General features: G+C 38.3%; 1 protein-coding gene across 4 annotated transcripts in view; it reads left to right on the top strand.

Moving 5' to 3' along the window:
• The window catches only part of rap1gap2a (RAP1 GTPase activating protein 2a), a 126,122-nt gene that overhangs the window by 6,673 nt on the left and 104,085 nt on the right, over positions 1-15,364 (top strand). For 2 of the 4 annotated variants that reach the window (XM_047391687.1, XM_047391686.1), the window contains exon 2: positions 12,381-12,416. The exons of 1 other annotated variant lie outside the window; for it this stretch is intronic. In XM_047391687.1, the coding sequence (XP_047247643.1) occupies positions 12,381-12,416 (36 nt within the window). Of the gene's footprint in view, positions 1-7,959; positions 8,268-12,380; positions 12,417-15,364 lie in introns of those variants that run through there. One more of the 4 variants, XM_047391690.1, reaches the window with a different exon arrangement.

Raw genomic sequence — 15,364 nt, 5'->3', positions numbered from 1 at the left:
CAGAAATGCAAAAAACAAAAATGTAATTTGTTCTTGTAATGTGACAAAATGTTGAAAAGCTGAAGGGCTATAAACACTTTTGCAAGGCATTGTATTGTCCTTACTGATTGGTGGAGGAAACTTATAATGAAAAAGATTTTTTAATAGTATTTACAAAATTCCAAATAAAGTTTGTTTTTATGTGATTGGCCAGGTGATTCTATCCTATCCTTTTAGGTTCCATATTCTGAATTATTATGCGTCCATCTTGTTGACTAAATAAACCTATGAGCATTTGGGCACCACTGACTTGTCAACAATGACCCGATCATGACAGATTATGCCTCAAAGAAAAAAAATATCATATTGCAGACTGCAATGATTCTCTCAGCAAATAAATACAATTGAATTATTGAGGATTGTTGTTTTTTTTTTGTTTTTTTTTTTTATAATCTGCAGCAAACTGTCTAAAAGTGAATTGGGCAATGTTTACATTTTTTATTATTTTTTTTCTTCAGAAATGATCCAGAACAATTTGTGGTTAGTTGAGTAAAAAAAAAAAAGTATTTTAATCTACTCTTTGATAATGCCATTATGCTGTTTTTTTCGTAAAGTTTATTTTTTCAAACCAAAGCAAAGAGGGATTTAGTGCAAAAAAAATGTATAATGTTTTCCTCTGAAATGCAGTGGTGTGGAGAAAACACCAATGTGCATTGTTTTTGATAAAAGTCAAGCATTTCTTACCAAAATGCTGTAGAAATATTTCCTCCAAATTCACAAAGTTACAACTTAAAGTCTTACATGTTTAAAGTTTCAGTTAATTTTAGACTTTATAGTCTATATATACAGTATATGAAAGAACAGAATTGTTCCTTGGTGGCGGGGTAGCGGGTTAAGTCTGCGTCTTTGATACATGGAACCCGGGTTTAAATCCCGGTTCTGTCAGGAAGAGCATCTGGCGTAACAACTGTCTATGTGCAAGTTTCTGAGCATCATCCTGGATGAAGGGGAATAATGTCCTAGTGATCTTTCTGTAGAAAGCTTCCAGTCCTATGATTTTCACCTAATTTCACCAATCAGACCCCCTTCAGGTGTAACAACACTTTTTATTGGATTTTACTCCACTATATTAGGGAGAAATGTTAAAAAAAATGCAATAATTGTGACTCCACCTCTCTTGTTATTGAAAGGAGCTGCACTACACTTTCTATACGCAGCTTTCAAATAATCCACTTAGGTTTATCTCTAAAGCTTTTCACACTGGGCATGTTTAATTCATCTTAAGAAATATAAAAAATCCATTCAAATAAAACATGTGCAGAACTATTTATATTATTTTTTCTTTCCAGTTCCATTTCATGTCAAGTAGTATTTATATTCACTCTCAAACTGTTTTCTTCTTATGGTGCAGTTGTTGTGTTTCACAGCTTGTATTCTGGCATGTAACAAAACAATTATTTAACATTTTATCGCTTTAAATTAGACTTTTTGGATCTGGATCCTTCTTACTTAAAAAGTATTATTTCAGCAGCAATAAATTGGTATTTTCTCTCCTGTAAGTTACAAATCTGCAAATATCATGTTTCTGTGTTGACATTCTATATTTAACTAGATGCATTGTCTCTGTGAGAGACATGTTGTTATCACAGGGAAGCTTTTCTCTGAAAATGATTGCAATAGTTCAAGGATTTGGATATAAGAAAAATGGCACTGAGGACTTGTAGTGAGCAGAAAAGCAGTTTGTAACCTACTGACCTTAGACTGCACCAAAACTATCTCTTATAAACACATTAGTTTGAATCGATCGTGTTTCTGTTCTTGCATGTTGGATCTTCATGTCGCTGTGTCTGTGTTTCAAGATTGGCTGATTAGATGATAAGAAATGCCAAGACACTTCTGGATATAATGTGTGGCGTTCGTTCAGCTGTCAGGTTTGCTCCCTCTGTGCTGCTTATCTGTGTGCGTCCCTGTTGGTGTTGTGATCGATGGTGATGGATGTTGATGAGACAGGAGCCATTAAAGCAGAGCATCAGCTCTGTCTTTATTTCAGTGACTCTCCTGGAAAACCTCAGAGAACTGAACAAACTATTAGAGACACAGAAGGGAGAGGTGGAAGGAGGAAAGGGAGCAATAAACGAAGGCAGATAAAAGACACTCTCTCCCATTATTCCAGGCTTATTTCACTCGGTCTAATGGTTAATGCATTATTACGTGTGTGAGAAGAGAAAGAGAAGACATGGGGAAACATTGGGGGGGAACCAATAAAAATGGCAACATCACGTCTCGTGTGGAGTCCCGTGGCCACTGGTGACAGAAAGTTATTATGGAAGTGGGAAAGGAATTAAAGCAAAATAAGATAAATGGAAGAAAGAGGAAGCTGAGAGAGAAAGTTTATTTATGAAGACATAAAATATATTATATTAAAGAGCCTCTAGTGGATTAATTTTACATAGATAATATGGCTTCATGAGCTGTTTGCTCAGGGCTTTAATACACTGCTAAGCAAATGTTTCTTTCATTCTCTCTTCTTAATGGTCAGCACTAGTGCTAAAAGACAAGAGAATAAATTCAGAAAATGTCCATATATCTATTTAAAAACAAAGCAAAAAACTTTGCTCTGCTCTATATAAATTGTTAAAACTTACAGATTTAAACTATGTACATACTGACAGTGAAAGGAATTGTGAAAAGTAATGTTAGTTTCTGTGTTCCTTTCGAGATGTTCTGTTTAACCATGCTTTTAGTTTTTCTTGGCACAATTTATTTCTCACTTTTCTCCGCCACCTACGCTTACACCTGCGCTAAAGCAAGTACACACAACCTAGAGTTTAGTTAAAAGCATTTGTTCAGGCATACTTCTGAGACATCTCGCATTGATCATGTCTACATCTGAAGTCGCAAAACGACATGGCAGCCCATTACACCTGCTTCTGGCAGTGCATCATTAAACCTCAAGCAAAGTGCAGCATGCAGGCATGATTCTGGTTCATTATGCCATCTGAATGTGGTGAAGATAAAACCTTATTTGCTTCTTGCAAAGACGTCAATCACACAAACCAGTGCTGGCATCAGTGTGTCCTTCTAACAAGCACTTAGCAGAGCAGCAGTCTGCACGGTGACCTGAAGACATTGACCAACTGGTTGAGATGACATCACCCGGCCCACTTACCAACACTCGTGATCACAGGAAATGTGGTGGTTGTTTTGGTGTGAATGCATGTTTCCCATTTTAAGAGAGATGACAAAAAATCTCACATGCTTATAAGAGGAACTGAAAACAATAATCTGAATTAGATGTTTGTGGTAAGGTCATATTACACACAAAAACAAGCATTCTGTATTAAAATGCACTGTAATTACTCAAAGTAAGCAAAAAATTCTACTTGTTTTTTAATTCCACTTTAAAGTTATCTTATCTAATCAACCGAGTTATGGTAAAACACCATGCTTCATCTGACAGAAACATATACAGAGATTATTTCTATCCGCACAACCATGATCACCACGGAGATTAGATTGGGTCATGGCTGATGTGTAGGTCTAAGAGAGAAAATATTAGCCATTCAGGATTAAATCTCAATACCATTTGTTGTGTTTTTTTTTAAACCTTAAATTCTTTTCCTTGTTCTACTTTCATCAAACACTTCAGTACACTAGCATTCACAATTGCTGAAGGCAGATCAAGGTTTGTACATGTCCACAGTTCTTTACTGAAAGACTACTGAAAGAATGACTTTAAATGAATGTACGGAAAGCTGGAAAACTGAATGTATGGAAAAGCACAACAGACCCAAGCTGAAGTGGTTATTACTCGAACTTTTGTGAAGTTGCAATGGCCAAAACACGTGCAGCGACTTGTAAAATCATTCATACCCTCAAATCGTTTTACATTTTGTCACATTAAATCACAAATTCCAAACTATTTGATTTAATAGACCAACACAATGTAGCAAAGTATTGCGAAGTTGAAGGAAATGTGTGGCATGCATATGTATTCACCCCCCTGATTCAATACTTAGCTTAAACATATTTATCTCTCATTGCAGCTGATAGTCTTTACCAGCTTGGTGCGCATCAAAATGGAAATATCTGCCCCTTTCTTCTATGCAAAGATGTTGTTGCTGTTGTAAGATGCTAACCTGCAGTTGACTTAAAGACAAAACATGGTGGAGACAACGTAAGGCCACAGTCAAGGCAGTGTTTTAGATTTTTTGAGTTTTAGATTTTCTTTGCTAAAACAAGAACAGACTGATCTGTGGACCAACCAAAATGCACAAGTAGTACAGAACATCATTCCAATTGACATTGCACTGAGTAGAAGTACTGTCTGCTGTAACTTGCAAGTTAGTGGGATGTTAAGGAAATGTTCTTCTGTTTTAGGAGTTCTGTTTTCTAAGCTAGGCAAACCAAGATTTTTAAAGCATTTAAATCTTAAAACACTGCTTTAGTGGTTAGGATTTCAGGGTTTTGTTTCCCTCGGGTGACAATCAGCATCACCACATGGAAACCACTAGAGGGAGCGTGAGGTCTATATTCAGATTTTTCATTCTAACTTCACAGATATTGATTTTGTGTAACTGCAGTTTCTCTGTTCCCTGTTCCTCTTTTATTTCTACTGCTCATAGTGATAATCGCTAGTTCAGTGTCAGACTAATTTCTCTGTGTGTGCAGGTGCTTATGAATCCCTGCACTCCAAATTACACCAGTGAAGCATTGTAGTATGGCTTTGAGTCAGGATGCTCTCACTGTCATAGGATCAGACTTCCAATAGTAATCAGCTAATTTACTTCAAAGAAAAAGGGGCCCTACAAAAACGATTTGATTGTAAATGTTTGAGGAAGCATTTGATTATAACTGAACAGATTATCCGATATTTTGCTTTCCAGAAATGATTGTTTTTCTGTTGATTAAGCAATCCATTTATTTTCTGTACCCGCTTCTTCCATACAGGGTCATGGTGGAGCTGGTACCTATCTCATGCGGTCTATGGGTGAGAAGCAGGATACACCCTGTACAGGTCGCCAGTCCATTGCAGGGCATCAGAGGGCAAACAACCATGCACACACCCATTTATACCTAAATGCAATATAGAGAAACCAATTAACCTGACAGTCATGTTTTTGATTTTAGGAGGAAGCCAGAGTACCTGGAGAGAAATCCCACATGCATTGCACCACCATGCGGCCCTTTGTTGATTTACCTCTATATAGAAACGGCTTAGGCACTTTTCGAATCAACCCGTGTCATTATTGTTCTGGACAACAGTTAGCTTAACCTACTTTTAAGGCATCATATGGAAAACTTTATGAAATATAAAATAAAAATGTATCTGAATCATATGTTTTGACATGAATCAATGAGTTATATTACAGTCAGTGTTCTCACATGATCAAAATTAGTACAAAAACCCTAATGATCATTAAAAACTTAAATGTGTTTTCTTCTGTTACACGCTCCCCTGACCATCAAGCCTCTGCAGTTATCTCTCTGTTTTACCTTCTTCACCAGCAAACCATTGCTAGTGTTGTGCCAAGAAGGGAAGTATAAAACAGTACAATGGAGAAGACAGAGGAAATTACCTTTATATGTCCTATAAGACAAGTTCAAATTAGTGCAGTCCAACCAGAAATGGGTGGAGCTAATAAGTTCTCCCAAGGTACACCTGAGTCGTGATCCACTGCTTAAGCTCCTATTAAATTTCAGTATCCCATTCTTGGTTTTGCAGCAAAATAAGAGCCTAAAGGGATTTCATAGCTAGTGGGTAAGAGAGCATGACAGGCAAAAGAGGTGTGGCGCAGTGCATATCCAAACAACAAAACACACACCAATAGGACCATGAGATATCTCATGAGCATCTCATTATCCTGTTTTTGCAGATCCTGCTTTATTCCTCACTTACATGAAGGGACCTTATATGCTCCAGAAAATATCATGGATTGATTTTCCTGTCCATTAGTCACAATGAAAAGCATTCTCCCAAAGGCCTTAAACGGACCCTATCTCCACACACTGTGTTCCTTGAATTTTTGTGGATCAGTCAATATCCCAAGTTTAAAAAATCTCACAGAGCACTGTTCAATGTATTATCTGAAAATGGATAGAAGGTGGCTTCTGGTTTTCTATCTAAGCAGACAGACCAAATCAGGAGAGCTTTATTGAGAGAAGCAACCAAGATGCCCCATGTTAACTCTAGAGGAGCTGCATAAATCCACAGCTCAAGTGACTGAATCTGTTGACAGGAAAACTATTAGTCATGCACCCCACTGCCTTAATGCATTGGCAATAAGAAAGACATTGTTGACACAAACCTATAAGAAGTCCTGTTTGCAGTTTGCCCCCAGCCATGTAAGGACACTGCAAACAAGTTAAAGAAGGTGATCAAATAAGATCAACTTTTTGGCCTACATATAACATTCAGTGTCCAGCTGAAAACATTACCCTGAACACATCACCCCCACAATGAAACAAGATGGTGGCAGCATCATGCTGTGGTGATGCTTTTTCTCAGGAGAAAGAGGGAGCCTAGTCACAATGTATAGGACACAATTATGAAATCTGTTGGAGACAGCAAAAGACTTGAGACAGAGGCCGAGGTTCACCTACCAGCAGAACAGCAATAAAAAACATCCACATACACAATTGTATGGTTTATATCAGATATTTTTATGTCTTACAATGCCATAATCAAACTTAACACAAATAAGAACCTCTGGCAAGATGTGAAACCTGATGCTGACAGACACTTTACATCCAATCTAATTGAGTATGCTTGAGCTAATTTACAAAAATCAATGAGCAAAAACAAAAAAAGACAGTCTCTAGATATGCAAAGCTTAAAGAGACATACTCCACATCACTTGTAGCGGGAATTGCAGTGAAAGGTGGTTCTACAAAGGTTAAGCTCATGGTGGCTGAACCTATATGTACTCCACACTTTGGAGATTTTTCTATGTAAAACACATTTAATACAGCCTGTCTCTTTCAGTTTGGTTTGCAATTATGCTCTACTTTCTGCTGATCTATAATGTAAAATCCCAATAAAATACATTCAACTGTATAGTACTAACTTGACAAAATGTAAAGAAGTACAAGGATAGTTTAACACAGCACTGTAAGCGACAGCATATCCAAACAATTCATAGAAAATATTTCAATATATCTATCTTTAAACTAATGTTTGACAGAGATCATTATAAAATGATGCCTCTGTATCAGAAAAGCAGATTTTAGTTGTGTTGAGCCAACACTAGTCTGAAACCGTTTCAGTTATTTTCTGGTGGTGCACTGACTGGAACTGTTAACTCTGAAAGTGAGCCCTCTAAAGTGAAGAGGAAGGGTGTGAGGAAGGACACTCCCTTTGGTCTGAGTATGTGAGGTTTCTGTATACACACAGCAGTATGACTGCCCAGCTCTTCAACTTATCCTTTTGTTTTTTAAACAGACCATTATACTTAATTCTGTGGATCATACTCCACTCAGCACAGACCCCTGCAACATAATGGAATAAACCAACTAAACTGGAATTGCATATGGTGTTTGGTACTACATTAATGTTTAGTTACACAATTCCCATTAGATTAGAATATGAAGTTAATCTCTCATATGCGAGAAGAGTGTTGATGTAAATCTGGAAAATCTACTGTATTTGTTGTTATCTTTTTGTTTTGCTAATTTTACAGCACTGCCATCATTCTGATCCACACGGTGCAGCCAGTGGCCATGTTTTCAAGTGTATGATAGGTGACCAAAACACAAACATGTTGCAGTGTTGATGATGATGATAAAAGTCCCCAAACCACGCTGCGTACACAGGTCTTTGTATGTCTGGGTGTGTGGGAAACAAACCCACAGAGTCAGATGGAGGCCTTGGCCCCTCCTTACCTTGCCCCTCCCCTCTACTGACATGGGTATGTATACCTGTGTGTGTTAGTGTGTCACACGCTGTGTACAAGTTTAACGGGCTGTGAAAGCCAAAGAGCAAGCGTCGTTGACTGGTCCAGTGGGAAAGTGGAAAACGGCCAGCCCTGGATAGGCAGGTGGGAGACAATAAAACGAAGAGAGAGTAAAAAAAGAAACCAAATAGAGTCAAGACCTGAGAAGGAGGGAGGTAAAAAGATTGGGTCAGATTGAGACAAAGTGCAAGTGAACAGAGTATAGAAAGGGGGGGGGGGAGTCTCAACTGCTGAGTATTTCCCAAAGGATTCTGAGAGTGAGAGAGGCTGCTGAGAAGGACAGACTGACAAAATGCTGAGGAGAAGGAGAAGTGCCACATTTGGTGGATTTGGATGGTACGTTGTTGCCTGTATGTTTCATGCTGTTGATGTGCATGCTCACAGCTGCTGGGATCATTGCTCTACATTCAATTTAAAAGATGCATATATTTCCAAACTGTTTTAATCTGCTGTGGCTGGTGTACAGCTTTGGGTGTGCACAGATGTAATCGTATCTCATGAAAAGGAAGGATGGGTGGAGGGCTGTGTCACTATGTGCATCTATGTCACACCTCTAACACTTTGTACTGTTGTTTGTTAGTCTGCATGTGTTTGTGTGAAAATGTCTGGTTTCACTCTGTGCTGTCTCCACTAAGGGAGGGATTGCAGCAGTCAACAGGCTGCTTTGTCTCTGACTGCTGTCTGTTGTTGCTGCTGCTGCTGTCCTGCCAGGAAACCCAGCTCCTAATGTTCTCCTCTTTTGCCTGAGAGAAGCTCCCATAATGCAGCGTCATAGAAGCTGCCTGCAAGCCCATTTAGAGCTTTATGGGCTCACACCTTTGGATGAAGTGGGTTGTTGTGCCGTCTTCCCTGTTGGTAGTCGGTCTGACTCTGATGTGTTGCTTCAGAGCACTTAAGCCCCCAACCCCAACCCCAAACCCATCCAGATCTGGGCAGAAACAGCGTAACCGCATAACCGGTTGCAATAAACCTGTGACAGGGCTGAGGGTCACATTACATGTCGCAGAGGTAATTACAGACTATTGTGTTGGAGATATCAAAACAAAACAACCTAGTCAGATACAGCAAAGATAAACAGGCCTAAACAGAATATTTCTGCCGTAATATGTAACTGGTGTTAATGATTAATTAATGGTCTTTCGAAAAATATTCAAGAAAACTCTGAACAGAGTTGACAAAAATAATTTTTGTGAGGGTGTGCGTTCTAAAATCTGAAATAGCCCTTTAACAGTTTCACAACAGCTTTAATTCCCATCCCATTAACTAGCTTTCATTCATATGCAAGGCAAATTTGATCTAACCCCAACAATTTTATTATGAACAATGAATGGTCCCATTTCTTGTGTTGAATTACAGTCACTTCAGGAAAAAAATTTGTGCATCTATTCTTACATTCATACTTAAATTACACATTGCTTAAATATCTCTTTTCAATTGTCAAAAATCACCCTGCAAACTTTTGGGTTTTCATTGTGTAATCCAGTACCGTGATAGACTTTCTGCCCACAGAAATACAGAACAGATTTCTTTTCATTATTACCAACAATTTGGGAAAAGAATGAACATGAGAAATCAGGAGACTCTATTTCAAGCTTCATTCGACTTACGTTTTACATGCAATGCCAGTGATGTGAATAATGCATACAATGTATTACCACTATTAAGCATCATAAGAAAATGTTCATCCCTTTCTAGCTGTGGTCCACTGTGCCTCACACAATATTTAGCTCTGCAGGTTCCTGCAATGTACATGAGGTCTAGACCCAATCTTCCTCTGATGGTATGTGAATAGGCAGAAAAGTGATTTTACCCTACCAGGTTTTGTTCTAAGATTGTCCCGTATTTAACGACCAGTCATTCTGTCGTCAACTCCCTTGTACCTGTTGGTTAAAAGCAAACTGTTTTGTTTTTTTTCCTGTATGAATGTTTTGTGTTCAGGATGATGTTCAGTGTTGCTTTTTGCCACTCATAGCATTTTGATGGTTCTTTTTTAATCACATCTGACCAGATCATCTTCTTACAGAGGTTTACTGTGTTTCTTACACAGTAGCCTACAAACACTATGGCATTCTTTATAAAAAGGACTTTCTTCTAGCTACACTTCTATAAAGACCAGATTTGTGGAGTGTATGACTAAAAGTTGTCCTATTCATATATCCCCCTGAGCCGTGGATCTTTGCAGCTCCACCATACTTGCCATGACTTTCTGAGCTATTCTCTAATTAATGTTCTACGTGCCCCATATGCCAGTCTACATGCATGGCCATACCTTTTTAGGTGTGAACTTGTGTCATTCTCTTTCCGTTTTCAAATGATGGATTGAACACTACTCTGTGAGATCTTCAAAGCTTGGGATGTTGTTTTATAAAATAGCTCTGCTTTAAACATCTCCACATATCCTCCTGACCTGTGTTCCTTGGTGTTTATGATGCTGTATGTTCACCAATGTTCCTTCGCAAACCTCTGAGGCCTTTACAGGACAATAGATTGGCACAGAGATTAAACTGAACACAGGTGGACTCTATTTAAGAATAAGGTGATTTATGTGGGCAATTGTTTGCAGTGGATTTTATTTAGGGTTATCGGAGTAAATATAATGGAAAACTAATACATGCCACAAATTAGAGATTTATATTTGTAAAAAAAACAAAAAAAAAACAAATACAAATTCTCATCATTCTGGACACTATTCTTCCTATCTTACAATTTTGCCCTATTCTGTAATACTGTCTCACAAATAAATAAAATACCCTGAAGTTGCAATGTCTGTAATATCTGTGATTGTAATGAACAAAATGTAAAAAAGGTCAAGGGATGTGAAAGTTTTTGCATGGCATGCATAGCACCAGTACGGAGCAAAACACCAATCAGTGTCAGAACTGTTAATCTAGCACGTTAACTCGTCTCACCAATCTGAAACCTTTTATAAAAAAAAACAAAAGTAAAGGATTCTGATTTTTATGTTCTTTATCGTCCTTTGAGAACAGAAACAATCTGTGTTGATATGAATGAGTAATGGCAATTTTTTAATATATATAAAAGCTAATAGCTGCAGTATATGAGTGAGTATTGAATTCCAGATTTATAGCTCATGGAAAGCAGGGGCTTCCTTTAAAACAGTGCTGGCTACCAGTTATTCAGATAAAACATCTTTGCACAGATTTAAGCTTTCAATGGTTTGCTCAAGATTCTCTTGGTTTACTACCACTGATATTTTTTCTCTACATGTGATAAAGCATACAGAATGACATGTTCGTTGGTTACATAGACATAATTTAAAAGAGGGTATGCAACGTGTTGGTGCAAAATCTGATACAACTGGCGAATCTTAATGTCACTGCAGGCAGAGCGGCAAATGGAATCTAAAGCATAAAATGCTTTTAAAAATGCAAATGCAAAGGTTTGATCTCATCATAAGCAGCAGCAGCAGCAGCTACAAGTTACATTAACTGTCCCTCTAGCTGTCGCTAACAGTACACTTATTTCCCTGAGATTTGAATAACTGACAATAACCAGAGGTTTTATTTTTTTCTTGCCAGCCTCGCTCATTGTGTATCCACCTTGTATTTGTTGATGTCATAGTGATGCGTCACTGCCTGTAATATCCAGTAACACTGGATACATTCAAATTATATTTAAAACTTCAAGACTAGCTGCTGCAGCCGTAAACATAGCATGCCTTGTGTTTTTGCACTCTGTGCTACAACAGGCATTAACAGTAGCTGCTCTATATAGGAGTGTTTATTTCCATAAAGGTTGTCACACGGAACAGTTTGGTGTCCAGATTAATAAGATTAGAAATGAGGGGAACATAAAAGAAGGATGTAAGAACACCCAAGTGACAAAAGAGCAATTTCAATTTCTGGCCTCATGATGTTTTTAACAGTAACCTGTAACAGAACACAAAGGTGAAAATAAAGTGTCCTGATTTTCAATGTTTATAGTGTAAACAGCGGGCATTGAAACAAGAAGAAGGCCCCTATAAACACAGAGACCCTATAAAACCGGTCTGAGCAGATCGGGGAGAAATAACCTAGTTATGTGAAGCTGACTCTGCTTTCTGTCTCTGCTCTGCACAAACTTTTCTCTGACCTCTACAGTAGATGTGCTTCAGGCTTTGCTGCACCTTTGAAAATTCGTGCATTCATTTTCACCCTTCGTGACCTGCTTAGTGCTGCTGGGGTGCAACATTTGTAACTCATGCAAATTGATGCGGCCTGTCATGTGATCTGGAGAGGATTAATTAAGATAAAATATGCCGCAGTTAAAAAGCCCCAATGGAAATGAAGTTCTAAATCCAGGTCCTCATGTTTTAATCTGAATGCACATCTTACTTCTTTGTTAAACCAGGGTAAAATAGAAGCAAACATTTTTTTTAAAGTGCCTTGAGAAATCAGTAATATTTCCTCTTTGTTTTTGTGTGCCTTTTTTCTCCCACTTCTTCTCCAGGATTGACAAGTCCACTTTGTCTGCACTAAAAGGCCGGTAAGTTCCTCCCTCATATCCTGATTGCAGGAATTTCTTATGATTAACATTACCATAGTACGTGTTTAATATTCAAATATTTGTCAGTCATTTAAGGGTGTATAATAGATGGGGAAAATTCCTGGAATGCACTCATGTATAACAGCTCACTAACTGTCTGACCAAATTGCACTCACATGAAAGTATTTCCATCTTTCACTCCACTTCACACTTTCAGCATTCCGACAAATTTCTCATCAGTCTGTTTAGTGTGGATTTCTTTTACTTAAACAACCCACAAGGAAAGACATATTGAAATCAATATACACATCCTACTCACAAGATTGCACTCAATCTTGTGAGTAGGATGCATTCTCAGTCTCACTTTAGTGAACTACATGCATATATACATACATATATACATACATCATTTCCTGAGCATTTCTAACAATAAGAATAATAAAATTGTGATTTTCTGACCATCACTGTCAGAGCAAAACACTCTCTCTGGACTCAAACACCACCGAGGTCGACCAAGGATGCTGTCGGTTTTGTGAATTTCTTCTAGTTGTTGCGGTTTCCTCCCACATGCATGCTGCATGGGTGTTGTATTGTGGCCACCCACTGTTACCAAAATAGAAATTCACCCACAGGATTTGACAAAGTCTCATTTAACATAATGAAGTTGCCAAACAGTTTTATATAACTGGTTTAATTTGTTTGCTGCTAGGCGGTCTGAATTATGTTTGGTTCTTACAACTGAGCTCCATTGTTCTGCAGGCTGGCTGAACTCAGTTCATAGCATCATTTTATTGACAGTTCCTAACAGATCAGATTGTCAGGTTCATTTGTGACAGATTGGTGAGCACCTTTTACAAGCCTTGTTGATGGAGGTTGCCCTAGTGATGAGATGCAAGGGGGCTTTTGTGTGAAAATCTGTAAGGGTGTTTTTCTATTAAACCTATCAGCTCCCACACCGAAAACCACTCTGCCTAAGGACAAACTCAAGCTACCTTAATGAACAATCCTTCACTATGTTCTTTTAACATTCAAACCTTTCACATTTTTGTGAATTTCTCACATTAGCTACGGTGACAACTGAGTGACTAACAAACGATGAACTGTAGCTCCTCACCTGAACTTTCTCATTTCTACACTGGTAACTCTAAATCTCTAAGATTTTCTTTCTGCACTACTCAGATTTATTTAATTAAGGACCCAGGGTCTGAGCTGATTAAACACCATTTGCTTTCTGTGTGTTGACATAAATTAAATCTCAAGATGCATTGACAATAACATGATTTATAACATCTTCTCCCATGCTGTAGATGTATGTCTAATTCTAAAAGGTTTTACAGTCTTAACAGCAAAGATCATCAACATGGTGGCTGAAAGTCATCAGTCAAAGTTGAGTTCTTTAATAATCTAGAACATGCTTATAAGACGCTATTAAGATGCTGTACTGAGACTCCAAATCCCTCAAGGACAACAACCCTAAACACAACGTATTAAGCACAGCTGGATTTCTAATGTAAGGCCTTAGAATGGAAAACAGATTACTGGTTAGTGTGGAACCCAGAGAAGAACTCGTTTGTCATCTATGTTCCCAGAAACGAGCTCTGGGTGTCTACCTACCCAGGTGCGCGATCTGGAGTGGCTCTGAATATGAATGAGTGAGTCGTGACTCCTGCTCGAGCTGCTGCTCTGTGTGTGAGTGACTGGTCCACATGTTTGATCCAGGTAATAAATAAAACAGTGCAGAGGAGAGCTCTGTGGTGACAGGAAAGAATAAAAAAGATACATAGATGGATAAACAGGGTTTCTTTGTCATTGTGATGAAAATGAGGTCTACAGTCATGCGCAATTTCCAAAAAAGATCTTAAATATTAAACATTTGTTTTTAATTTTTCTTCTTGATAAACAAATCATACTCCACTGTGAACGCCCTTTTGCGCCATTACTCTGCTAACTCGTATAGAGTTTGTCTCCTGAAATAATATCTGAGCTTCAGTCTTCTGCTGTTTTGTTTAACTATTAATGAAAACAAAGTTCAAGGAGGAATCCACAGGGGAGTAAAGCCACAAAAAAAGAGAAGGGGGAAAACTAAAAGGTGGAAAGGTGGGACAGAGAAAGGCCAGGGAAACACAAACATCAGATAGCTTGCTCACTCAAAGGTCTCAAGGTTTTATCTTGCTCTTTCTTTTCTTGTTTTGTCCTTTCTATCCTCTTTCCTGTGTGCCCTCTCCTCCTCTCTTGCTCCTACTCGGTCCTCCCTTAGTTCTCCAGCTGTCTCTTCTTCCCTCTGTCATTAATCCCTCTGCTCTCCCCGCCTTCACCGGACACACAACACCTCATTAATACCTGCATAATTATACCAGTGCACCCGTGTCGTCTGAGAACGGTGTGTGTGTGCAAACACATGCATCTGATTTGTCTTAGAGTGGCAGTGGGGATGAATATTAAAAGTAGATGAAGGGGCGGGAGAGGAGAGAGGAAAGAGGTCAGCTGCACCGGGTCAGTTTCCCAATAATTAGAGACGATGCCACGAAAACTGTGGTGAGTACAGCTGTCTGCTGCTTCTTCTGAGTAGATTTTCTTACTAGATTTTGAAAGTAAATTTCAATACTGCTATTCTGTTTAGGGTGTTTAGCAGTTGATGTGATTTAACTGGTGGAGGTATGTCAATATAGGTTCTGCACTCAGTACAGCTCTATTGAACAAGTGTGTTCAAGCAATAAAATATGCTTTTTAGATAAACTGCTTTCAATGGAGAATGTATAATTTTACTTGGGCAGCCATGCTCACCATTATGATGTGCAGTGCTGCTTTATCTACTGTGCAAAGTTCAGGGGTGAAAATAATGAAAGACAAGAGATCCGATACGTGTTTCTCTAATGTTTCGCGTTTGTATTTGTGTAATCTATGGCTTTGATGTATTATCTTTTGTAAATAGCACAAACGTCCTAGTT

Source organism: Girardinichthys multiradiatus, chromosome 18 (genome assembly GCF_021462225.1).
Source record: "Girardinichthys multiradiatus isolate DD_20200921_A chromosome 18, DD_fGirMul_XY1, whole genome shotgun sequence".
Classification (NCBI taxonomy): domain Eukaryota; kingdom Metazoa; phylum Chordata; class Actinopteri; order Cyprinodontiformes; family Goodeidae; genus Girardinichthys; species Girardinichthys multiradiatus.
Note: the sequence above shows the minus strand (reverse complement) of the source record. Positions and strands in the feature narration are given on the sequence as shown.